Source organism: Miniopterus natalensis, chromosome X, assembly GCF_054644295.1.
Source record: "Miniopterus natalensis isolate mMinNat1 chromosome X, mMinNat1.hap1, whole genome shotgun sequence".
Classification (NCBI taxonomy): Eukaryota; Metazoa; Chordata; class Mammalia; order Chiroptera; family Miniopteridae; genus Miniopterus; species Miniopterus natalensis.
In genome coordinates this window covers 93,070,014-93,096,934 of record NC_142103.1, presented here as the reverse complement: position 1 = coordinate 93,096,934, position 26,921 = coordinate 93,070,014, and the positions used below count along the sequence as shown (strand labels likewise).

The following is a 26,921-nucleotide window of genomic DNA, read 5'->3' as shown; positions in this document are numbered from 1 at the left end:
ACCTCTCAGAACCAGAGAGCCCTGTTCCAACCCACCCATATCTTTTCCCATCAGTACGGATGCGCCTGCGCAGAGGAGCTCCAGGCTGCTTCTTTCCAGCGCCCGACCGCTTCTTTTTCCTGCTCTCCTCGGCCCCGGCTCCGCTGCGGCGTTTTCCCCTCGGGGGTCGACCGCAGGTCCCCAAACGCGCGCCCGCGGGAAGACCCGGGGCGGGGCACGGCGGCGCCGCACGTCAGGGGCCTTCCGGGCGGAAGTCCGCAGCCTCCGGAGCCGCTGATTGGCTTTCAGGCTGGCGCCTGTATCTGCCCCCGTTTCAGTTTCAGGCTGCTTGGCGGGGAATCGAGAGACTCCGGGACCATGGCGCCGGTGCACGGCGACGACTGTGAGCGGGGGCCACGCGGGGTCCCGGGTTGGGATTGCGGGGACCGTGGCATGATCGTGGGTGGTGGGGGCTAGAGGATGGGTCTCTCTAATTTTTCCCGAGGGAGGCGCGCTCCCGGGTCGCCCCGCGGCTCTGTTTGGGCGCGGACCTTGGTCGCCCGGGGCTGGGGCTTATCAGGCTTAGGACCGGGCTTCCCTGCAGGGCCGTTTGCTCCTGGCAGCCCCCCTGGGGGGCTTTTTAATTGGGAGGCTGTGTCACCTCGGTCCCGGCGGGTCCCCACACTAGCTTGCCTTTCTTTCTTTTTTCTTTTCTTTTCTTTTGGTGAGTCATGTCCCTCGATCCGGGCACACCTTTATCGAGACCGGCCCCCGTGGGGCACGGTTTTGACTGAAAGTATTTCACTGCTGCCACCCCAACTATTCGCTTGAGGGCTAGGATGTGTGCCATCCCCTTTATAGAAACTCCCAGGAAACTTGTTCTACCGTGTAAAGAAAACTTTCGGTGCTGTGACCAGAACATATAGATGCATTTTTTTTCTTTTTAGCTACCGGGTTTCTATTTTATGCATTAATAATTTTTCTTTCAAATTCTATGGAAAGTTCTTCAAGTATTGCGTAGAAATAGTGTTCACAATCTAGTCATCTCTGATGAAGCTTAAAAAGAAAAGTATCAGTTCAGCAGCATTTGAGATGCCCTGTGTCACTCCGTTTTCAGTGGTAATCTTTCATTTAAAAAAAATAGAGTACAAAAATGCAAATAGCTTTGTCTGATTTCTGATTTTTTGAACAGTGCTCAACTAAAGTGTGACTTAACTTCAGGGAACTTCTAACTTAAAATCAGATGCCTCACTTTCTTAGCTGAAGCGTCACTCCTCCTGTCACTCAAATGCATCGCTACTAATGAGAACTTGCTTCCTAATCAGCTTCCTTTGCATTCACCTAGATGTGAATCAGAGATTTCAATTGTTCTAGCCTTTTGTCTTTGAAGACAATTTATTTTGGAGAGTCTACTAGCCTGGATTACAAATGGGATGTAGGATGTGAGTACTCTGAACAGTCTTTGCAGCCCTACATCAGTGATTTGCCACTAAGCTGTTTCTTCACCCTAAAAACTGTACATCTGTGAACATCAAGAAATCACTCTTTGGAGGATACTGTGCAATCTTGAGACCCCTTTTAAGTCATGGTGTTGATTAAGTGTTGCTGGAGACTTGTGACTGGAATTTTTCCTTTAGAGCAGACTGAATGATTGTTGCCTGAAAGACTGCTGCATGCTAGTGTCTGTCTGCTTTTGGGGAGGGTGGGGGTACTTCAGATGCTAATTTTGAACCAAATATTTAAACTTTAGCAACTGGATTTTTTTTCATGCTTATTCTTTTCTTTTGCTAACTTATTACGTGAAGCATTGGAGACATATTCCAAAAAGGAAAATCTAGGCCTTCTCCCCTCGAGTGTTAGGTGGGGTACCTTGACAATGGCAGTGAAGAGTTGAAAGGTCTATTAACTAGCTGTTATATATGAAAAGAGACCAGGGAGAATTAATGATTAAATAAAGTATGTGCAATGGTTCATTCATTTGTTCATTCAGCAAGTATTTATTCTGTACCTACTAGGCATAGGCACTCTGCCAGGCTCTGGTGTTACAGCGGTAGGTAAGCTGGACATGCTTTTTGTTTTCATGGAGTTGAGATCATAAACGCCTAATTATATGCAGTCCTATGTTCAGGCTTCCCTGAGAAAACTGCTTTGCTTTATTTTTGTTTTCTAGACGATAGACCATGGTAATGCTAAGTATGTGGTGTGTGTGTGTGCGTGTGCCTGTGAGAGAGTGACTACCCTGCATCTACACACACACTCTCTCACTCACTCACTAAATGAGCTTCTCTTATATTGCTGAGTACACAGCTGAGTATCTTCATTTACCCCTTAACAACTGTATGAAGCAGGCATGATTATCCCCATTTCACAGATGAGGACCCTGAGGTAGTGCATTAGTCTGAGCCCTTAGGTGTAAGCTACAGGAACCAAGTCTAGTTAATTTTTTTAAAATAATTTTATTGACCATTGAAAGATAAAAATAATAATAATAAAGGAAACAATTAGCCATTGCCAGTTATTTTCCATTTGTGAAGTTCTAGCTAATTTAAACAGAAGAGGAATTTATTAGAATGCTATTGTGTTGTTCACAGAAACTCCAGGAGGACTGGAGAGTCAGCCTGGGGACTGCTTAGCCAGGAATAGTGATTAAAATCATGTCAAAAAACTGGTCCAGTGCGGAGGTCGCTGCCAACCATGGCCAAGTACTTGAGGTTATAGCTGTAGTTAACGTTGCTGGCACTGTTACTTAATCCTGCAGCTGTTGCTACTTATAGAATCTTCCCTTAGCCCACCCCCTTTCCTTTTGACACTGGCTTCTGATTTAAAGTCTGAGCAGGTGTTCCTAATTGGTGAAGCCTATTTTATATGCCCATGCCCTAGCTGCAAGGGTGTCTGGGAAAGAGCATCTGCCTTTTCAGCTTCTGTGGCAGGACATGGCCTCTGTGTCCCAAGACTTATAAGGGGGATGTCTCACCAGCACGTCCAGACAGCTGGCCACTGCTGCTCAGAGAGGCCGTGGTCTCGTGTGGTCCAGTAAGTGGCAGAGCTGGCTGTGCAGCTTCTTCCTAATCTCCCATTCTCCTGCTCACACTACATGGTCATGTTTTACCTGCCACACTGGCTTCCTCTCGGTTTCTCAATACACTTTCCACCTTTATCCCTTTGTAATTTGGCTCATGCCTTTTCCTCTGCTTGTACCACTTTTTACCCTGTACCCCAGTAGTGAAATTCTACTCTTCCTGGGTCTGTGTTGGACAGTTTTTCCTGTGAAGCCTTCCCTGATTTCCCAGGGAACATTGGCAGCTCTTTTTTACATTTCCTCAGTATGTTCTTACCTCTTATATGGCACCCTGTTTATATGATGGTGGGAGGCTCAGTCCTTTTGCTTTACGTGACCGCGAGCCCTTTGAGGACAGGCAACTCTGTCATATTTGTAATTGCACCCCAAGCCCTGTAGAGCCGCACATTGTTCCCTGTGGAATAAGTCCATTTGAAGACTATAGATTTTGTCAGATTAATCTAGAGGAGTCAAGGAATCTTGAAGGGAACACACTAAGGCGTGCTTTTCACTCATAGTGGTTATGTTCAGTAATCTCCGAAACTGTTTCATGTGGGCCTGCTCATGATTTTTTGAAATCATTTGAGTGACACCCAAGATTTTGTGGCTGTCATCATTAAGTGCCTACATTCCTTAATTTTTTACTTAATGCCTTTCTGAAAATGGATTTAAAAGTCAAATGTGAAAGTCAAACAATAGACTGAGGTGTTATAAAGAGATTCCATTTCCAGGAAGCTAGCAGAAATAAGAACTCTAATTATGCTTCACTTTTGAGATATAGTTTTCAATAGTTTATTGCCAGCATTTGGTACACGTTCTTTAAATTGCATCTTCTATTTCAGTCAAACACTTAGTCAAACCGCTTAATGTTGTTAAGAATTTTGCAGTGGGGTTGGAGCTTTTAGGATGCCTCTTATCAATACTTTTCCTTTTCTGTGCCTACTCCTTTTTATAAAATAATTAGCACCAAATACAATAAAATACTCAATTTCACAGGCATAGATGACAGTCATGCTGAGCCTAAACTCATGGCTGGCAGGCAGCACTGCTTCACTTGATTTGGTTATTTATCAGCTGGTATATGAAAGTCTTAATCCTGTGGATGAAATCTTTTCAGTATGTGTGTGAGGTGGTCAGTTTATAATGACCAAAAGCATGAATGATTCAGAAGTTGAATGAGTGAACACTGAAGCCCTCTGGTATTTCAGTAACTTTTGACAAAACATTTTAACCTTTGTAATTTTTCGTTACCATCCTATAACGTTATAACCAACTAAGTGAGACCTGTAAATCAGAATTTTTTCAGAGTCATCTTTGTTAAATTCTCCCAACCCCCAATGTATCCCTCTGAAATTCCAGATATATTATCTGAACCTCTGTTATGGCATGCATGACTTCTAAAGATTGTTTTAGAGTTACTTGCTGTTTATCTCCCATTTTAGATTTTAAGTTCTCTGAGTACGGGGACTGTATCTTTTTGATCTTTGCGTCTCTCAGAGCACCTAGTAGTCTGCAAAGAGCAGGTGCTCCTTAAATCTTGTCAAACGTTGATTAGAAGAGTGCAACTCTTTTATAACTACTAGGCCCCTCATTTGTAATGGAAAGATTATGGACTAGCGGCTGATCTCCCTTCTATAGTGTCTCTAGGAGATATCAGTTGAATTTGGAATTTTTCTCTTTTTGGAGGAAAAACATAACAGCTGCTTTAGTTGTTTCAACTATATCTCAGAGAAAATCTCTGAAGTCACAGGAGCTGTGGACTCAGCCATGAACTTTGTGAACTATAGTAAAACCTTGATATAATGAACTAACTCGGGCTAGGGGGTGTCTGTTAAATCTGAAAGTCTGTTAATAATAAAGTTTTCCAAATATGTATGTTAAAAAATTGACAAATTAGTTTACCTGTTTTTACTTATATAGACACGTTTGTGTAATTAAAATTATGTATGAAAAGTTTAATTTCACAGAAAAGTTTTCTTTATGTATTACTATAATCTTAAATGTATACAAAATAGGTCTAATAAATGAGTGCATTCACCAGTCACCTTGAGTAAACAAATGCACATGGCTGGGGTGTGGTGTAGTGCACATGGGAACATCTGCCTGCATGTGTTAAAACTGCTGCAGAAAGTCATGCCACTGGACAACAGAACCAGTTACCTCGAAGTGAGGTGTGATCACGTGCTGATCATTTGCCAGATGTTTATGGCAGTGACTGTTGGATTTAAATATGTAGACCATAGTTGTAGATATATAATATTTATTTATGTCAGCGAAATTACTACAGTGTTTTTCTATCATATGGCCTATTTGCTAAAATTTGTTAAAAATAACAGTGAATTAATAGCAAAAAATAACCCGTTAATTTAATTACAAGCAAGTCTTGGTTAAAAGCATTTTAAAATTAACAAGGTGTTAATTTTCACATATGACATATGGACCAGAAATTTTGTCTGTTAAATCCGAAGTCAATTAAATCGAGGTCTGCAAAACCAAGGGTTTACTGTACAGTTTAAATATATATATTGTGTATTACTACTGGCTAGAAGTATTCTTGTTTTTGAGGCAAGATGGCTGACAATTTTATAACATCTCATGTAAATTTGGCTTTTTTTCCAGCTGTGTCAGATTCAGGGAGTTTTGTAGCTTCTCGATCCCGGAGAGAAAAGAAATCAAAGAAAGGGCGCCAGGAAGCTCTAGAAAGATTGAAAAAGGCTAAAGCCGGTGAGAAGTATAAATATGAAGTAAGTAACCATTTTGCTGTTTTTTCTCCTTTCTGTGCTTCATCTAATTCATAGCCACTTGGCCCTTAAAGTTCCTGTAAGGCACTTTACAGATGCTTTCACAATTCTGAAATGAAAGTAGTTATATATATATATTTTTTTTCCTTCTTAAGCACACTGCATCTCTGGTAAGTCCCATGGCTTTGTTGGGGAACCATAGAGATGCTTTTACTTTACTCTTACGGTGTTGAGCAGTCTAGTTAAGCACTACTTATCCTTGAAGAGAATTGTTTTTCCTAATTTCACTTGCAAGGGGAGTGGTGGTGGGTACTTGGACCTTATTTCTGCTGTGCCTGATGTAAGATTGAATGTCATGCCATTTTGGCTGTTCTCCTGTACCCACTATGTATGACCTGAAGGTAAAAACAGAGTGGCTACTATCTGAACATGTCTAGCTTCACCTTCAACATGTTTCCTGAGTATCTTAACTGCCTCAGGACCAGAAAGTGATTAATTAATACTAGAAAATAACAACTAATATACTTTTTGCCAACAATATTCTAAGTGCTTTTACAAATATGTTCATTTATTTAATTCTTCCAACAACCATATAAAGTTAGATACTATGATTGAGAGCATTTTGCAGCTGAGATGTCTGAGGTCACAGTGGCAGAGCTTGATTTGAATCCAGGCTTCAGAATATGCATGTTTAACCCTGGCCTATACTGTATTGGGCAATTAAGCAAGCAGAAGAGGATTTTTGTCATTTGGCATCATTCATTCAATTAAGTGAGTCAACCAGATCATAAAGGGCTGCTAAAAGGATTACAGTAAAGCATTTTTAAAAAATATATGTCTTTATTGATTTCAGGGAGGAAGGGAGAGGGAGAGAGAAAGATAGAAATGTCAATGATGAGAGAGAATCATTGACTGGCTGCCTCCTGCACGCCCCCTACTGGGGATCGAGCCCACAACCCAGGCGTGTGTCCTGACCAGGAATCAAACTTCGATCTCCTGGATCGTAGGTCGATGCTCAATGGCTGAGCCGCGCCAGCCAAACAGGAGTAAAGTATTTTTTAATTGAATTTATTGGGGTGACATTGGTTTGCAAAACCATACAGGTTTCAAGTGTACAACTCAACAAAACGTCATCTGCACAGTGCATTGTGTGCCCATTGCTCCAAGCAAAGTCTCTTTCAGTCTCTATCGCCCTTTGCCCACCTTCACTACCGCCTACCCCCCTTTCCATCTGTGGGTATTTCTATAAAGGAGTTCTGTGGGGCATTTCAGATGATGCAGTGTGATTGATTTCCCTTTAATCACTGATGTTAATCGCATGACTCTAAGAGTTCATGCTGACCAGTAGCAATGATTTTAGAGAGAAAGTCAAAATGACTTATTACTCAAAATGATTTTTAAGAAAAGTTTTCTGGTGTTTTGTTTTTTTACTCCTTGCCCGAGGATATTTTTTCCATTGCTCTTCAGAGAGAGTGGAAGGCAGGGGGAGAGAGAGAGAGAGAGAGAAACATCGATGTGAGAGACACATCAGTTTGTTGCCTCCCACACTCACCCTGACCAAGGCCAGGGATCGAGCCTGCAACCGAGGCACATGCCCTGGCCGGAATCAAACTTAGGACCCTTCAGTCCATGGCCCGACACTCTAACCACTGAGCCAAACCAGCTGGGGCTCTGTATATAAGTGAGTTGCTTAAATAAGAGACAAGGTATGCCTCATAGACTTCAACCAACAAAAATTATCTTGTCCCCCCCCCCCCCCCCAAATTGGTCAGTACAGAAATATTAGTTGGATTAGTTTATGTTTGGGTTGTGAAGAACTTAATTTGGTAGGGCAGGTAGTTTCTGTTATCAAATGGTGGAAGGCCAAATCAGTATTTGTCAGCGATCCCTGTAGGATAGATTAAACAGGACGTTAAAGCTAAGCCTGGTCCTGTAATTATTATAGGCCTCGTAGGTGTGGCAGAAATCCAGTCAGCTCTGCCCAATGTGCTCTCAAAGCTCTGTGTCAAAGTGTGTTTTCTTAGGGTCTTAGCTCCTCAGGTGGAGTTAGTTGTCCCCCCCCCCCCCACTTGATAAGGCAGAACTCTCAAGATTAGGGGGGGATTTTTAAAGAGGCACCTGAGTTCTTGCTAACCAGCCCACCAAATTCCCAGCTGGGAAGTTGATGGCCTGTGGCCACGGCGGCGCAGCAGCGGTGTGCCTCTGTTCTCTTTGTTGCTTTACCTGTGCTGAAGTGGCTGCTGCGTTCACGCCAGCAGTTCACGGTGCTCTGGTCCTCTAGCAGTCGGTCAGCCTCTGTGATTGGAGGACTTGCCCTCCAGGTAGCTCAGTGTTTTGGTTTTTTAATTGAAGTATAATTGTTATATAATGGTATATTAGCTTCCGTTGTAGAGCATGGTGATTTGACTTCATAGATATTACAAAATGATCGCCACAGTAAGTCTAATAACTGTTCAACCAAATATAGTTCAAAAGGAAAAATCTTCCCCTCTGTCCCCCTCCAGAATTTAGCAAAACACTAGAAATGGTTTTTGAATGTGTTCCCCTTTGAATTTGTCATCACGCAAAGTTGATACGTGTTATTGTTTATATCCCCATGCTGTGCCTTCGCCCCATGACTGACTTATTTTATACCTGAAGCCTGTACCTCTTGGTTCACTTCACTGATTTTGCCCACCCCCCACCCGGCAACTATCAGTCTGTTCTCTGTAACTATGAGTCCGGTTTGGTTTTGTGTTTTAGATTCACGTGTAAGTGAAATCATATGGTATTTGTCTTTGTCTAACTTATTTCATGTAATATAACGCCTGTGAGGTCCATCCATGCTGCCCCAAATGACAAGATTTTATTCTTTTTATGGCTGAGTCATATTCCATTGTATGCATAGACCACCCCTTTTTTCATTTGTCTGTTGACAGACACTTAGGTTGCTTCCAGTAGCTCAGTGTTTGTGCCTCTGCAGTCTCAAGACCTGAGAAAGGTGGGGTATCGGCGGTAATTCAAACAGGGATCACTCAGAAACCATTTCTAGTGTGTCTAGTGTATAGTCCACCATTTCTAGTGGACTATAGTGTGTTTTGCTAACTTTTGGAGAGGGGTGAGGGGTGAGGTGTGTCCTTTTGAATTACATTTGGTTGGTTGAACAGTTATTATAATTATCTATTCTCAGGGCAACATGAGCTAGTGGAGAGGGAGGCGACATGCTTCACAGGTTTGCTAAGTACAAGAGAAACAGTCTGAAAATTATAAGTGGATAATCCCCAAAGCAGCTAACGAAGAATTGGCTATAATTCAGTTTGTTTTTTATGAAGTAGATGAGTAATTGATGGTGTGACAAGTGTATTATGCTAATGGAATCATTTAATATCTTATGTTAACACCCACCTAAAAGGAATACTAAGCTAATTGATGTCTATTTAAGGAAAACCCTGCAGTGGTGTTGAATGTCAGAACTCATGATTTGGTTGCAGCTACTCCTTCAGGCTGCCATTCCGATTTCAATTTTGACAATTTTTTCATCAGAATCTTTTAACACTTTCACTCCATTTGAAGCTTTCTCAAACTTGTCTGATGGCAGGTTGAGGACTTCACAAGTGTTTATGAAGAGGTCGATGAAGAACAGTATTCGAAGCTGGTTCAGGCACGCCAGGATGATGACTGGATCGTGGATGATGGTACGTGGGAGAAAATTGCCTGCCCTGCACTGTCTTAGTTGCGTTTCATACTGCTTTGCATGGGGCAGACGTAGGGCTCTGTTAAGATCATAACTTTGGTTTGGATTTTTCTCAAATACAGTATTTGAGGGCATGGAAGCAGAACAATAGAACATTTATTGGGGCATTTTGGAGAATCCAGGCACATTCCTCAGGATATAGTATACACCCTTCAGGAAATGACCCTGTAAAACTGGGAGGAGCCGCGGACTTGTGCCCTGTCCCCATGTAAAGCGAGGATAGGAAAACTGGCTCCCAAATGGCTGTGAGGATAACATGAGGCTGTGTGCGTGAGGACTGCCTTGGGCAGTGGAAAGCACCACGCAAAGGGTGGTCCATGTGTGCTTACACCCCTTGTGGAAAGTTCGAGGTTCCTGCAGGTACGGTGTGACTTCTCGGGGGTGTGAATGCTGATGACAGGGAGGAGGTGTGGACTGCTCCTGTGACTATACTTATGTTTCTACTTCTGTGATTGGACTCAGCTCTATTATCAGCTTTCCCTCGTAGACTGAGGTGCTTTTCTGGGCTTGTGATCTTCATTTTCATATGTGTGATTCTTCCGGTAGAATAAAACTGCTGTAAATTACAGTATGTGGCAGACTTCGATCCTGTAGGCCAGATCATTTCCCTAGCTGACCTAGGTAGGTACAGGCATACATCAGAGAGATTGTGCGTCTGGTTCCAGACCACTGCAATAAAGTGAGTATCACAGTGAAGGGTCTTGCCTTCAATTTGTAAAGAAATGCAACATCGGTGAAGCGCAGTCAAGTGAAGCACAATGAAACATGTCTGTATAGTATATATCCTTTGGTTTTGATTCAGAAAACTTGTGTGGATGCTGTTCTATCTGAGACCTGTTTAAATAGGATTCTGCTCCACTTAAAAATGGCACAGGCCAGGAGAACATCTGAATGGGTATAAAAGTTACATATTTTTTTGTTTGGTCATGGCTAAAATATGGGCCACTTTTAGAAACTTGATCCCAATATTACATTTTGTTCCTGCAGATGGTGTCGGCTATGTGGAGGATGGCCGAGAGATTTTTGATGATGACCTTGAAGACGATGCTCTTGATACCCATGAAATAGGTACCTACAATTTGTTTTTCCAAGAGGGTCATTTTGAGTTTTAAAGAACTGTTTAAATTTTGAGTTTTAAAGAACTGTTTAAAATTTGAGATGACTTGGTACTTAGATACTGTTTCCTTTAAGGGAAGAGGACCTATCACAATTGTTTTTAGGTATAGAAAATGTTCTGTTATTGAGAGGAGCATAGTTGTGTAGAAAATTAAATGTAAAAAGCAAAAACACCACCAGGAAATGAAGTCTTCTATCTCTATTGTCCAAAGAGTTTGGTCTTTCACTTATTTTGGAATTTTCAGTCTTGTAGTCATTTTAGACTTGCTGATTTTGATAAGTGATGTCTTTTAATTCCTGCTGAAGTGACGTACTTAGAATTTTAGCTCTTTGATAATAGTACAGTACTACAACAAGGTATAGAACTCAGAGTAATCAACTTGCTTTGTTTAATTGAAATTTAAAATGATAATGAATGGATGTGTCAGATTTTCTTAGCTGCACAATCACTGGCAAACATTTTATTTTTTTGAGTAAACAAGCCTGATTTAGTTCCTATCAGATGAGAAGGGAAAATTCTCTTCAGTATTGTTTTTTGGTTTAGTTCATTATCAGCAAACTATGGCCCACTCACAGCTGGTTTATTTTTAAGCAGCTTTATTGAGATATAATTCACATGCCATACAATTCCCTTTTTAAAGTATACATACATTTCAATGGTGTTTAGTATACTCACAGACTTGTGTAGCCTTCGTCAGTTTCCCATTTTCATTACTCCAGGAGGAAATCATGCCTGTTACTGTGTAGCCCTTGGGCTAAGTCTGGTTTTTACTTTTTTTTTTTGTTTGTTAATTCTCACCAGCGGATATTTTTTCCACTGCTTTTTAGAGAGGGTGGGAGGAGTGTCGGGGGGGAGAGAAACATCAATGTGAGAGAGACACATCAATTGATTGCCACCCGCACGTGCCTCGACTGGGGCGGGGATGAACTTGCAACCCAGGTATGTGCCCTTGACTGGGAATCGAACCCGAGACCCTTCAGTGTGCTGGCCGACGCTCTAACCACTAAGCAACATCGGCCAGGACCCAAAGATGTTTTTTCCATTGTTTTTTTTTAGAGCGAGTGGAAGGGAGGGAGGGAAAGGGAGAGGGGTAGAAAGAGAGAAGCATCCATGTGGGAGAGACACATGGATGCATCGGTTGGTTGCCTCCTGTATGTGCCCTGACCCGGGCCGGGGATCGAACCTGCAACCGAGGCATGTGCCCTTGGCCTGAATCAAACCCAGGACCCTTCAATCCACGGGCCAACGCTCTAACCACTGAGCCAAACTGGCCAGGGGTAATTTTATTTTTTGAATATTGTAAAACATTTTTATGACTTAAAAATCAAAATGATATCAAGAGATTAAGAAAAGATCTTACTGTCATTATTATGCTCTCTACTTTTCTCTACCCATCTCCACAGGAACCAACTATTTTCAATAGTTTCTGATTATTCTTCCTGTGTTTCCTTTGACAGAAAATAAGCATGTGTATTTTTTTCATGTGTGACGTGGTTTATTTATTCACTCATGGCTTAAATCAGACCATCTTCCTGGTTTCCGCCAACCCCTGTAACTCTAGCACTGGTGCCACTTGGTAGCAGAGGGGCTAACTGTGTGCTCCTAGCTTTTGCGAGTCCACGATGAAGAGAATGAAATGAAATGAGCCCATGTGCTTTTTCATCTCCCTGAACTAAGGAGGTCTGTCTTAGAGTCCTGGCTGTGCTGTTGATTGTGTCACCTTGAATGGGTCCCATCACCTCTCTGGACATTAGTTCTGTCAGCTATAAATTAGTAGGTTGGGCTCGACAAGGAAAATCTTTATTATTTCATTTCTATATAGCTGCATAGTATTCCATTGTATGGATGTACCTTGGCTTATTCAGATAGATTCCTTGAATGGACACTTAGATTTTCAATAATTTGCTATTACAAATAATACTGCATTGAATAACTGTGAATGGTGTTTTCCTCAGAGAAAATTCCTAGAAGTGGGATTACTGGCTCAGAGAGTAAATGCACATGAAGTTTTATGAGATATTGCCAAATTCTTCACCATAGGCATTGTCCCATTTTACACGCCCATTAACACTGTCCCAGTGTCTGTTCAGACCCCGTGGCCTCGCCAGTAGAGTGTGTTGTCAAGCTTTTGAATTTTTGTCACTAATGTGTGAGAAATGACATTTCATTGTGGTTTTCACTTGCATTTCTTTTACACATGAAGTTGGGCATTTTTTCATGAAACTTAATAGCTGTTTATATAGACAGGCATACCTCAGAGGTATTGCGGGTTCTGTTCCAGTCCACCACAGTAAAGCGAGTATAGCACAAAAGCAAGTTGTAATCTTTTTGCTGGAGGAGGGTCTTGCCTTCAGTTTGTAAAAGTGCACCATCTGTGAAGTGCAGTAAAGTCAAACACAGTAAAATGAGGTCTGCCTGCACTTTTATGTGACCCATACGCTTGTGTTTATTACCCTCATTTCGTTTGGGGTTTGGGGCTTTTTTTTAATATCAGGGAAATTGGTCCTTTATCTGTGAAACATTGTCAGATTTTCTTCTGTTTTGTCTGTAAACTTGTTTGTGGTGTAATTGAATGTATTAACCTTTTTTTTAAAATGGATTTTGAATCATAGTTAGACTTTACCTACACTCATGTTACAAAGGACTTTGCCTTTTTTATTAAAGCCCTCATATAGTTTCATTTTAAAAATTTTGACCTGATCTGTGATCTATTTGGAACTGGTTACTTTCTTTACAAATGGGTAGCCAGCACTAATTAAAAAATGCATCGTGTCCCCAGTGATTTGAGATGCCACCTTTATTACATGCTAAATTCCCGTAAGTAATTGGGTCTTTTTCTGGACTCTGCTTTCTGTTCTTTCCTGGTCGGTGCATCCCTGTGCCACCACCGCGCTGTATCAACTACTCATGCTAGGTCGTTTTGAGGTAGAGACTGCTCCGGGATGACTCGGAAAGCGAGAGTGAAGTTGACAGTCTTAGAAGAGTTCATAGGTGATTCACATACACGTGATCATAATAGAAAACATGGCACAAGTTGTTCTTTATTGTGCCAGTGTCTCCACTGTTCAGTGTTGATACAACATAATGAGTGTTTCCAGTTGCTGTTCATAAAATGGAAATTGGGGTGCTGCAATATCATAACTGGTGATCCTGGTTTTTCAAAGTGTAGTTTTCCTTTCAGATTCAGCATAGCTCTAAAAAGGTGACCTGATGAAGGCTGCTAAGCTAATCACCTGCTTCCCGATGAGCTTAATCTTTTTCTTTCTGTGGGGAAAACGGAACCTCCCCCCACCTTTTAAAAAGCTGCTTCTTCACACTAACAATAGCAATTAAACAGTCACACTTAATAACTCATCCAGATATTTTACGGGTATTTTCATCAGTTTTTGAAATAACATTCAGCCCAAGTTTTCCTGAATTCAGCTCGTTTTAGAGATTCTTCCCTCTGTACCTTGCATAAAATTTCGTGGTTTTGTATTTTGAATTCATAAGGTTTTTTCTTCTCAAATTCTCATATACGGAGAGCAGGTGACTGGGCTCTTTTTCATTTTGACTTTCGTCAGTGCATGTTTCTAAGTAATTTATATTCCAACAGGAAAAGGTGATAAAGCACGCAACAAAGAAAAGAGGACTGTAAAGAAGACTGTGGTGACAAAACCAAACAATATCAAGTCAATGTTCATTGCTAGTGCTGGGAAGAAAACTGTAGATGTGAGTTTTATGCTTTTCTTATGTTTTGCCTTTTGTGAAAATAATTTAATTTTTGATTATAGAGACAATAGGTGCTCTCTATATTTGAGCTCAGATATTTGATTAATACTTTCCCAATGTCAGTCACTAAGTTGAATGTAGATTTCTAAGTGAATTTAGGCACCTCACTGGTTGGAACTTAGAGATAGAAAAGAAAATTGAATCACAAGCTGAACCGACTGTTTATTTCAGTGATGAGCAGGAGGATCATGGAATGAGAATGGAAATAGAGGACGGGAGCTATAGGTTTGGGAGTTGCATATACGCGGGTGGTTGGTACTATCTGTGACTGGTACGCAGAGTGAGGACTGCAGAGGTTAGGGTCTTCCTTCCACAGACGTGTCTGGGTGAAAATGGGGAGCGCAGGGCTGTCTCATTCTTCCTTTATAACTTCCAGAAAGCCGTAGACTTGTCCAAGGATGATCTGCTAGGTGACATTCTACAGGATCTGACCACCGAGGTAAGTGAATCTCCGGGAGTTGTTAAATATGCAGGGGACATAGGCTGAAGAAACAGTTCAGTAATTATACAAAACAGACTATTGTCAGAATTTTTAAAAATGCAGTGACACCACCACTGCCGCCACCAAAAAACCCAAAACCAGTTAGCAACAACGCTTCAGTTGGCTTTCTTCTCACCATTTTAGGGGAGAGCACCTTCCAGCTGTTACAAGCTATGCAATTCTGTAGATAGAGCTGTGCGGCGGTGTGTTTGAGGTAGTAAGAATATACACGAGAGCTCTGGGAATGTACTCAGTTGCTGCAGTGTATGTTCCCAAAATAGACTGAAGCCTGTCAGCCTGTACGATCAGGCATGAGATCCTTGTCTAGAATTCCGAGTGGGAGCGAAGGGAGAGTCAGTGAGCTGTCCCTGATAGAACTCAGACAGGCTCAGCTGTACCGGGAATTTTTCACAAAAAACTAAGCTCTCACTTAGGGGTGTGCGTTTTTCTAAATGACCCTTGATTAAAATGACACCAACACCGTGGAGTTCTAGCTTGACAGTTTTTAAATATAATATTCTGGAAGGGTAAGGGAAAAGTATGTTAAGTTTTGAAAAGAAAAAATTGGTCAGGGGTGGATTCAATATCTATTCTGGGTTTCTAGTGAGTCTGTGGTAGTGTTGCTATAGTAACCGCAGTGCATGAACATAGATCTGTGGGGGGAGCAGAGAAGGAAACAAAATGCTTTGCTCATTGGGCTTCAATGGGGGAAGAAACATACTTTTTCTGTCTTGTGGTAAACCAAGCATGGCGGTGAATGTCTGTCTTATCCTCCCTTTTAGACACCTCAGATAACTCCACCACCTGTAATAATACCAAAGAAGAAAAGATCCATTGGAGCTTCACTGAATCCTTTCTCTGTGCACACAACCAAGGTAAAGTGTGCGGAAATACCGTCAAACTTGATGTATGCTATTGCTTAAAATTTATTTTGTTGCTTTTCTATGCAAGCAAAATACCTTTGAATTTGTTCTTGATTTATGTTTTAAATTAGGACTCCCATTTCATTATAGAGTTTCATGTATTTCAAAAATAGCATGTGCCTGCTTTTGTCATAGTAAATTTTGTAGTAAGTAGTATGTGTTTATTATAGGTATTACAACTGTGCTAAATGTAATAATTTTCCTCCTGGAAACAAGTATCTTTTTTGTAAACCTAGGTAAAAGTAAAATAATTGAAGCTGTTACATTAATAATACACAAAAACGTTTTATAAATGGGAACTGTCATTATCTCTGGTCAGGGTAGGATAGTTAGCATATTTTTAGTATGCAGGTCTAACTGACTAAACATTTAAAAACATTTACAGGCAGTTCCTTCAGGAAAAACTGCTTCCCCTGTCTCAAAGAAGGAGCCTCTGTTAACTCCTGTTCCTCTTAAACATGCTGAATTAGCTGGTAAGTATGACATCAGGCAAGTACAAGGGTGTGGAGCAGATGGAAAGTGCTGTCAAAAATGGAGGAAGTGGAGGCGATTTTGAAGGTATTTGTGATAGCACATTTAAGTGTAAAAGATTCGAATTCATAGCAGTAAAAGTTACAGACATCCAATTCGGAGATGGGAGAGATGCAGATACAGTGTGGGCAAAGGGTAGGCAGCGGGGCTGTGCTGGGCAAGCCCGTGCGCTCCGCGGCAGCAGTTTATGATGCGATGTGCGTGACACCTACAGGAGAGCCAGTGCCAGCAGCATTGTGTACAGTCGACAAGGAGGAGTCAGGGGCAATAGATTTTGAAGATGGTGACTTTGATGAGCCCATGGAAGCTGAGGAGGTGGACGTGGAGCCGGTGGCTGCTAAGACCTGGGACCAAGAGAGCGAACGAGCGGAGGTGGTAAAGCACGAGGCAGATCTTGGGAAAGGAACCACGTCCTGCTTGTAAGAGCATTTTATGACTTTTTTGGCAAGTAGCACCACAGTTACTCTGTTGGATTTTGAAAGGTTTTTGAAAATGTGATTTTTGCAGAGATTTCCTCCCAGATATCTCTGATTGGGACATCGATCAGGAAGATGACAGCAGTTTCTCAGCCCAGGAAGTTCAAGTGGATGCCACTCACCTGCCACTGGTAAAAGGGGCAGATGAGGAACAGGTGTTTCAGTTTTATTGGCTGGATGCTTATGAAGATCAGTACAACCAACCAGGTAATTATAGTGGATGTCAGAGGTGGGGCATGGCCGGCCCACGGGCCGTATACAGCCTGCGAAATCATTCGGTCTGGCCCTCCCAAGGCAACCGCAGGCGGGACTCGAAATTCAATAAATCTAGGAGCTTTTTTCATAGCTAATTTTTAAGTTGATCATTTTGTATGGCCCGGGAATGATGTTATAAATATCCAAATGGCCCTTGGCAGAGAAAAGGTTCCCCACCTCTGCTGTATGTCTTTAACATGGAGTAGGGCCTTTCCCGTACATGCTTTAGTGATTGCAGTTGGCACAGGTTCTGCGCTCACATACGTGCATGGTAAGGGGGCAGCACTCAGTCACTGTAAAGTGCATTGCGGAGAGAATGGAGAGGAGCTGTGTGGTGTGAATCATCCTCATAGGTGCTTTTTCAAAACAACAGTTATATGTGGTTGTAGAATGTGTGCTTGTAGTTTACCTTTGATGTATCTGAAGTTAGAGTTCTGTACTCTAAGTGGGGTCAGTCATTAATTTGTTCATTTATTCAGCAAAGTGAACACAGTATTGTGTGCCAGGTACTGAGATGGGATGAGTCAGCTGGACAAATTTTCTCTCCCAATGGAACTTACATTCCAGTGGGGTGGGAGCGGGCGGGGGAATCGGCAATAAATAAGGTAAGTTGATTAATGGTGTAAAGGCAGTTAGTTGGGGGATGGCCTGGGAGGGCCTGTCTGAGGAGACCACCACTGGGCTAAGATTTGAGGCATGTGCAGATTCGAAGACGGAGCATTTCAGCCTGATGAACCAGTAAGCACAGAGGCCTGGGGAGAGAAAGGAGATGGCTTGTGTGGTCGTAGCACAGTAATCAAGTGACAAGATTGGTAGAAAATGAAGTTGGAGATGAAGGTCAAGGCCAGATAATGAAGGACCTTGAAAGCCATATTAAGGAGTTTAGACCTTTTTAGAGCCATGGGGGGGGGGGGGTGGAAAATTCTAAGTACCAGCAGGGTAGGTGGGGTGGCGGTCTCATGATTGGGCGTACATTTTAAAACAGGAACCCTCCAATTTGTGTGAAGAAGAGCACGTGTGCAAAATGGTACCTTATCTACCTTAGCTAGGGCAAGTCAGTTTGGTTGACCCTCTCACCTCTTTGACTACCTCTGGGTTACTTTCCAGTGGAAGGTAGGCTGGCAGGTGTGACTACACGAGGCTGAGCAGATATTTCCCATGCATTGCAGGAACCCAGGCCGTCCCTGTACTGCTGCAGGGGACACCATTTTCACATGCGCTTCATGGGCCCTCTGGGGCATGGCCGTGGGAGTTACGGTATTGGAGTTGTGCTACGTGGTGGGCCTGCCCTTCCCAGTGCTATTGTCTGTGCTTTGCTGTACCTGCTCGATGTTGGAATCGATGCCCTGTCTTGATTAGTGGTCCCATCAAAACCAGAAACATGGGCACTAACCTTGATTCCCCCTTTTCCTCATTTTCTTTTCATTATTATTATTATTATTATTATTATTTTTTAAATCCTCATCTGAGGATATTTTTTCCATTGCTTTTCAGAGAGAGTGGAAGGGGGAGAATGAGAGAGAGAACCATCGGTGTGAGAGAGAGACATTGATTAGTTGCCTCCCGCACTCGCCCTGACCAGGGCCTGGGATCATGCCTGCAACCGAGATACGTGCCCTTGGCTGGAATTGAGCCCAGGACCCTTCAGTCTTCAGGCCAACGCTCTAACCACTGAGCCAAACCGGCTAGGGCATTCCTCATTTCCTTCATCAAGTCTTACTAGTTTTCTCTCCTAAAGTAGACAAGCTGTCTTATCTTTCTCCTCACAATTCCCACCTCTGATCTCTTCTTGCCTACGTCGCACCAGCCTCCTAATCGATCCCTCAGCTGCCATCCCCTGATTGTGGCCAGAGCGATTGCTCAGAAGGGTAACTCTGACCGTGTCATTTCCTCATTAAAAAACAGCCTCAGTGGTTACTGTCTATAACATAAAGTACAAGTTCCTTAGCAAGGCTTCTGAGGCCTGCCATGCATGACTTTTGTGCCCTAGAAATAGCTGCCTGTCTGTGCCTGCTGCTCTTTATCCACCTCCCTTTACTCATGGGGTTTGGAGGGAATGCCCTCATCTGGCTCAGCCCAGGCGTCCTCTCAGGAAGTTCCCTAATCCTGCAGACGGGCCTAAGAGCCCTTTCTCTGTGACCCCATCATACTCTTTTCCATTGCAGCATTTGCCATATTATTTTGAAAAGATATGGTTCTGTGTTTTTGTTTCCCCCGAAGGCTGGGACCTTTTATTTCTAGCTTTCAGCACGATGCCAGGCATATAGTAGATGTTTAATACAGTGGGGCCTCGGTTTTCTAATGTAATCTGTTCTGGGAGCCCGTTTGAGTTCTGAAACATTCAAAAACCGAGGGATCCACAGCCCACAGCTGGGCCGCAGGATCTCGTCCTCAGCGGGAGCCGCGGGGCATGTTCGACTTCCGAGGCATGTTGGAAAACTGAAGCATTGCCGTCTGGGTTTACGGCGTTCGTAAACAGAGATGTTTGTCAATGGAGACGTTTGAAAACCAAGATACCACTGTAAATGTTTATTGAAATAAACTGCACAGTGATTGATGGTCCTGCAGATACACATGAAAGCTCTCAGAGATTCAGAGTTGCATTCACTACTACACTGAGTTTGCCCCTTGAAGCCTCGTAGCTGTGTAGATGGTGCCCTCCCCCCCAGGTTAATCCACATATAAAGCATCAGATTGCTAGTGTCAGTTGCCAAGGATTGCAACCCTAAGGAACAACAGCCCTATTTCTTTCCTGTGTGAAAATGAGCATACTATTTCCATCTTTTGTTTGTTGGTTTATACTCTTATTTAAAAACAGAGCATTGTTTTGGAAGATAAGGTCTAGAGCTGCACTGTCTGTGGTGGTAGCCGCTGGCCACACATAGCTCTTTAAATTGAAATCAGTTAAAATGAAGTAAAATTCAAAATTCAGCTTCTCAGCCACTAGTCACATTTCAGTAGCTCAGTAGCCGTATGTGGCTAGTAGCTACCATATTCATGGATGTCACAGATATAGACAAAACAATTTCCCCAAAGCCTTTTAACTCCTGGGCAGCTGGGCCCTTCTATTTCCAGCTTTCAGAACAATGCCAGGCAGTGCTAAAATTTCATTTTTTTATTATTGATTTTTCTTCTTTTAGAGAGAGAGGAAGGGAGAGGGAAAGAGAGAGAAACATCCATGTGAGAGCAAAACATTGATCAGCTGCCTACTGCACACCCCCAACAGGGGATCAAGCTCACGGCCTGGGCATGTGCCCTGACCAGGAATTGAACTGGCAACCTTTCAGTCCATGGGACAACACCCAACCAACTGAGCCACACCAGCCAGGGCAGTACTGAAATTTCTAGGTGCTGGAGGCTAAAATTAGGCACTGAAGCACAGGCAAATTTGCAAAGCAACCAATTCATACCATAGTCGTGGATAGGCCTTTTCAACCACCGCTGGAAAATGTTTTGCAATTGAAAGAGGTACTTGTCTGTTACTGGTCTGTCTTCCAAATGCTAAGGTAAAAGGAAATTTCTAGTGCTGGATAATGCCTCAGAGGTCATCTAGTCTCGTTACTCGCTTATCCTGGGGGAAGCTGAGGTTCTAAAAATAAAGTGGCCAGCTCTTCAGCGGCAGAGTTCTGGGCCTCTCACCCTCAGCTTACTCTGCTGTTCTGTTGTACTTCTCATGTTGTGTCCTCTGGGATCGATGCCAATGGGTTAAATAAGATGGCTTAAAAAACAGTCCTTTAATCTCAGAGGGTTGAACAGTTTCATCGTGATAGCAAGTAATGATCACTGAGCCTTGGTGAAATCAATGCTGCTAATAAAAACGAAGTACTCCCAAAGACCCTGTTATTGTTTCTCACTTTCTTACAGATTCTAAGTAAGTCAGTTGTTGCTGAATGCTCCATAATTATGAAAAGAATCTTACTCTTTGCATATGGGAAGATATCCTGTCTTCATTATGACTTTTTCAAGGTTGAATAATCCTGGCTGCACCTGGTTTCAGCTAGTTACTTTGGGGTGGGGGATGTAATCTTTGTTTACCATGATCTTTTTGTGGCAAATGAGGCATAAACGGTGTCAAATGTGTTGCATGAAGTGTGATATTAGTTTGACTGTAAAATGAGCTATTTGAATCTTTGAATCCAATATTAGGGTCTTTATTTTTCTTTGCTTGGAATTTTGTTTTTTCATCTCTTACGGATGACTTTTAATTTTCTGCGCTACTGTGATTATTTTCTTTTTAATCATCCCCACAGTCCTCCCTTCCCTCCCCTCCCCTCCCCCCACCTGCCTCTTTCCCCCCAGATGAAAATCACGACTCTTGTAAGAATTTTAATCATCTGCAGAAATGAAAATTCTTAGATAGTGTTATTTCTACTAGAATGAGTGACAAAAAGAAGCACTGATGAGCTATCTTGTGAAACTAGAGTAATTGGCCTTGTGTCGCGTTTACATGTGCCAGAATTTTCTTAATGTCTCAGACAAGTGGCCATGTTGGTTACTGCTGTCTAATTATTCATGGAGCCCAGGATTTTGCACAATGATCATCTCTTAGTTTTACTAACAAATATCTGGAGTCCTATCTTGATGGCCAGTTTTCATGAACAATGACGATGTCTAGAAAGGCTTGGTTTTACTTTGTTGTATATATTACAGAAAGATCTCAAAAGGAGTGTGTCTGCTGAGTTGGTTATTTAGACCATTTGTTAAACTGAAGCAGAAGAGGGGAACATTATAAACACCACCTAGCTAGATGTCTTAAGTAGTCTGTGAGGTAGAAAGGGTGAAATAGGAGATAGTAGTTGAACCCTGTTATGAGACATTTATTATTATATGGAATAAGATATATGAGGTAAATTGTTTTTTCCCAAACACAATTTTACATATAGGAAAACACTGAGGTACCATACGTAGGTATCCTTATACATGAGTGCTAATTTTTATCAGTAAGAACAAGTGCTAAAAAGGAATTCAGTGTTCTCAAAGTTCTCACAAGAGGTTTAAGTATGATGTTTGTTGGAAAATAGTTTGCATTTTTGCTTTTCTTAATCTGGGTAATCTTGGTTTGAGGGAAAATGTGTTTTGTGTTTTTTACCTAACATTGACAGGATGTCTCCCTGATTCCCCAGGGGTTTCTACACTGATCTGGGGTGTCTCAGTTCGCCAGGTGTGTCTACTCAGGCCTGGGATGTCCCCCTAATAACTAGGGTTTGTGTCTGTTTACCCGGATGTCTCCCTAATTCTACGAAAAAATGTTTACACCAGGAATCATCCTGTCCCCTGTCCTCCTAGTGGTCACAGGTTTTACCAGTGCAGCATTGTCATATGGCATAAGTACTGAGGAAAGGAACTGATCTTGGAGACTGGACATCAGCTATAAATTTGCTGTAAAAAAATGACTTATGAGGCATAAATGTGTGGACATGTTCCTTGAGTCTTTATAGTGCCCCTTCGATGTAACTGAAATGTGTCTTTTTTTTCATGGTTTTCTCTTATTTTAGGTGTGGTATTTCTGTTTGGCAAAGTTTGGATCAAATCCGCTGAGACCCACGTGAGCTGTTGCGTCATGGTGAAAAACATTGAACGGACACTCTACTTCCTTCCCCGTGAAACGGTGAGTGTTGGTGATGAGCTGCTGATTCCGGGCGCGTTCTGTGCCCCGTCACCAGCCGTATTGTTCAGCAGGGCTGTGAATTATCCACACCCTTGGTGCTTCTTTCCTGCCGCCCGCCTAGTCGCCGCTGGCTGTCAGCTGCTCCGTTAGAGGGGGGAAGGTAGAGAAATGAAGTACAACTCTGGTTTTCAGCTTGCTGGAAAGAGTGTGAAGGGATGTCAGAGTGCCTGAGTTTTCGTATGTGATGCTCTTTCCCCCCACCTCCCACGTCCATAGTAGTGGCGGTTGGGAGCGTGTGGCTCTAAAATGTGACATGCAGTTTGGCCCCGTTGTCATGCTCTTGCTGTTAGGCAGCAGTACCATTTCCTCCGTAGCCATTTAACAGGGTCACTTTCGGTTGCTCCTTTTTTATTGGGACTTAACATCCACACTCCGCTCCCAAACCCAGCCCCCCCACCTGAGTTGAACTGTGAAGTTTCTTGGTCAGGATTTACAATACTCTTCTCGCATTTGGTAGGATCGATGGATCTTTTTTTTTTTTTTTAATTTATCTTTATTGTTGAAAATATTACAGATGGCCCCTTATTTTCCCCCAATTGAACCCCTCGATCTCTATCATCTTTATCTCTGGTTTGCTTTTATGATGCCATTGGCAGGAATTAGGCAGTGGGTTTAGTACATTTTTGGGCCTGTTTGTGTCTTTGAACTCACCTGTGAGACTGTTCTATTAAATGTTTAAATGGGTGAAAATGAAAATTGATTTGGACTTGGGTTTCTGGTGCTTGAAAAGATTTATGTATGGATACTCTTTTTTCCCCCCTCCCCTTTCCTCTCCCTGGGAGAGCAGAAAATTGATCTAAACACTGGGAAAGAAACAGGAACTCCAGTCACGATGAAGGATGTTTATAGTGAATTTGATGAGAAAATAGCAGCAAAATATAAAATTATGAAGTTCAAGTCCAAGGTTCGTATTCGGTGATAAATTTTTCCAGCTCTAATTGTTCATTTCCTGATTTAGCAAATAGTCGTTGCATATCTTGTTTGTGAAAACTGCTCTCTGTGTGGCTATAATTCATTGAATAGAAATGTCATAGATATCAATGTAAAACCAGTATGTTAGATTTGTAAACATTTTTATTTCTCTTTAAGCTGTCTATAAAATAATGTCTATTCATTTGAACAGAAAGATTACTCATAGCAAAGTAATTGCTTCCGGTACCTGAAGCGTATCCTGTGCTCTTATTCCCAACTGGAGAAGAAACTGCTCTCATCTTCTTTATATTAGTTCTTGCCAAGTTATCTTCGTCAGAAGGTTATGTGAGGTTTTATCTTTAAAAATTAGGGACTGTGATGCTATCCTGATAGGATAAAAATCCTCTCCTGTGGTACATATTGATCAACTGTGAGAGATTGACTTTGCGAGATATCAATGCCTTTGGGGTCATTGTGGAGGCTGTAACCCACTCAACATACTGGCTGTTCACAGTGACTGCAATCAAGGGAGGGTTGGATTGCTGAAGATAAGGCTAATGGTCTTAACTGCTTGAGCTTTGAATTACGGCTGTGGATCAGGTCTCTTGACACCCTAAAAGCAGTGTGGGGCAATGGTGGAGAATATAGGTGTGGGGCGACACGCCTTGTGCTTTTCAGTCCTAGCCTTACCGATTCCTAAATGTGTATGACCTTGGACGAGTGCTGAGTGACTTCTGGGCCTGTTTCTTCCCCTGAAAAGTGGGGCCCTATTTCAAGAGTTGCTGGAAGGGTTAAGTCAGTTATTTCATATTAGGTTATTAGAACAGTCCTTGGTACATAGCAGGCACTCAGTGAATATGAGCTATAATTACAATGCTAATTACGAATTTTTCTAGCAAGACGGGGTTGCTTAAATATGAAAGAGTAGCAAATGATTTAATGCATTAACCTTGTAAAATTTTAAAATCTTTTATTGCCCTTCTTGAATGCAAATATTTCAAGTTCTGTAGTGTCTAAGAGAAGTCTTTCTAGCATTTAGTTACTGGGTGTTTTAGTCTTAGTTGAAAGGGGAAACGGGTGCCACTTTGGCTTTATTTACCTCTGTGTTGCAGAAGGCTGCTAGATTCCTAACGATTAAATGCAGGGGTATGTAATGCTTGTCAATTTATTTTGTGAAAAGTTTTTGTCTTAATGATTTTAAAATATCTCCTTACTCAGATAGTAGAAAAGAACTATGCTTTTGAGATACCTGATGTTCCAGAAAAATCTGAGTACTTGGAAGTTAGATACTCGGTAAGTCAAACAAAGAAAATTACTAGGTTTCGGTTGAGAATGACACTGTTCTATTTTTGAAATTTCAATTGGCTTTCAATTAGTATTGGCAGAGCTCCTCAAGCCCACAGTTCATTGAGGTGGACTCACAGTAATGAATAATTAAAATGGATAAAAATTGAAATACATAGAGTACAAATTGTACTGCTTTTCTCTGCATCTTTTAATGAATAAATAGAAACTGCGCAACCGTTCGTCAAGGGGAACAAATGCCCATGATGGAGTTCACCATCATTAGTCTGCTGAAGTGTCCCTTCTGGGCAGTGGAAAGGTGAGAGAGGGAGCGCCAGTAGTGTTCCTATAGTGCTGCTCCTGCTCCTGTGACAGGCAAGGTCATGGCTGTGGGATGTTAATTAACTGGACCTTAACCTCTTTTTACCTTCGTTCTAGTGTTTTGGTCCCACATGTTGGAAAAGGGAAACTTTTAAGAAATGTTTCTGACTGGTGATGAACTGTACCACGGGAGCATTTTGAATGAGTTCCTTCCTCTTGCTTTTATTCTAATGCAGTGGTACTTACTTGGCTGCTCTTGATCAGGAAGGCATGTACAGCTCTGGACAGAAAAACCTCTTTTGGGGAACTTCTTGGCCTATTTTTCTTCTAATGGGTGTCATCAAGATGCATTATTTTGTCATTGTGAATTGTTTTTGTTTCCTACTGTGAATTGTTTTGGATTTCATTTGTGGCAAATTACATTTCATATATATAAAAGGAGTTTCTTCTGGTACTTTGTAGAGAGGCTTTTGTTTATTTCAAATATAGACTTTGGAAAATGTGAAGTAATAGTTTTAAACAAAAAAAGATTGTGTTTTCTTTTTTTGCCTTTTTCAGTCTGAAATGCCACAGCTTCCTCAGGACTTGAAAGGAGAAACTTTTTCTCATGTATTTGGGACTAACACATCCAGCTTGGAACTGTTCTTGATGAACAGAAAGATCAAAGGACCTTGTTGGCTTGAAGTTAAAAACCCACGTAAGGAAAATTTTACTTTCCCAATGCTAAGTAAATTGCTGATAGATGCAGTTTTTAAAAGGGAAGTTAGGGAATTGGTCTGTTTATTCCAGTGTGTCCAATTCCTTTTTTATGTGTTTTTCCTCAAGGTTTTCCTTGAGTGAGTATAGGGGATATGTTTGGAATCACTGTCATGCCTGTCAGTGTAGTCAGAGGGAGACCTTAGTTAGCCCAGGTGGCATTTGGTCGCATCCCTCACTGTGCCGCTGCCAGTGTGGACTTCTGACCTGGCTGATGTGGCCCAGCTGTTCTTCCTAGTTAGCTCCTACCCTCTGAAGGGGAGGGAGTGTCACTTCCCAGTGTGGATAGTGCTTGTTTGGTCTCTTGTCTGATGTGTTTTGGTATTTGCATCTGTGATACTCTGTTTTGCCTTCACAGATCTCTTAAAAATGCTTTGTGATTCCTCCAAGGCAGTGTTTTGTTTTTTAAAAAACCTATTTTGGGTCCTGGATTCTTCAGAAAATCCAATGGAAGCTGTAGACCTATTTCCCATCTGTGTATACACACAAGGATTTGCATATAACCCGATACTGTGGCTTATTGTTATTTAAATGTTATAAGACATTTTTATTAGAAGATGGGATTGAAGACCTCAGTTAATCACAGATGTCTTAATTGAATTTTTCCGTTTTCAGTAAGTGGCTGTTGCTCTGATGCGTGTGTTCTCTTTTAGAACTCTTAAGCCAGCCGGTCAGCTGGTGTAAAGTTGAGGCAGTGGCTTTGAAACCAGACCTGGTGAATGTGGTTAAGGACATTGGTCCGCCTCCACTCGTGGTGATGTCCTTCAGCATGAAGACAGTACAGAATGCAAAGACGCATCAAAATGAGGTAAGGAAATAGGACAGATTTCTGTGCCTTAGACGCGAGAACTTGCTTGAACTTACATAGCTTTTCTGCAAGGGAAAGTCATTCTTTTTGAAGGGGAAAGAGGGCTG

The 26,921-nt window shown here is 42.0% G+C and overlaps 1 protein-coding gene across 2 annotated transcripts in view; it reads left to right on the top strand.

Annotated features, from left to right (window-relative positions):
* The first annotated feature begins 301 nt into the window (after nt 1-301).
* Nucleotides 302-26,921, top strand: part of POLA1 (DNA polymerase alpha 1, catalytic subunit) — a 267,262-nt gene continuing 240,642 nt past the window's right edge. Inside the window, exons 1-15 of one of the 2 annotated variants that reach the window (XM_016209302.2) lie at nt 302-382; nt 5,657-5,781; nt 9,356-9,452; nt 10,499-10,579; nt 14,224-14,339; nt 14,776-14,838; nt 15,663-15,755; nt 16,189-16,276; nt 16,549-16,753; nt 16,842-17,017; nt 22,561-22,673; nt 23,521-23,637; nt 24,864-24,938; nt 25,809-25,947; nt 26,660-26,814. In XM_016209302.2, coding sequence (XP_016064788.1) covers nt 358-382; nt 5,657-5,781; nt 9,356-9,452; nt 10,499-10,579; nt 14,224-14,339; nt 14,776-14,838; nt 15,663-15,755; nt 16,189-16,276; nt 16,549-16,753; nt 16,842-17,017; nt 22,561-22,673; nt 23,521-23,637; nt 24,864-24,938; nt 25,809-25,947; nt 26,660-26,814 — 1,668 coding nt within the window. In that variant the 5' untranslated portion in view covers nt 302-357. Of the gene's footprint in view, nt 383-5,592; nt 5,782-9,355; nt 9,453-10,498; nt 10,580-14,223; nt 14,340-14,775; nt 14,839-15,662; nt 15,756-16,188; nt 16,277-16,548; nt 16,754-16,841; nt 17,018-22,560; nt 22,674-23,520; nt 23,638-24,863; nt 24,939-25,808; nt 25,948-26,659; nt 26,815-26,921 lie in introns of those variants that run through there. The other variant, XM_016209301.2, reaches the window with a different exon arrangement.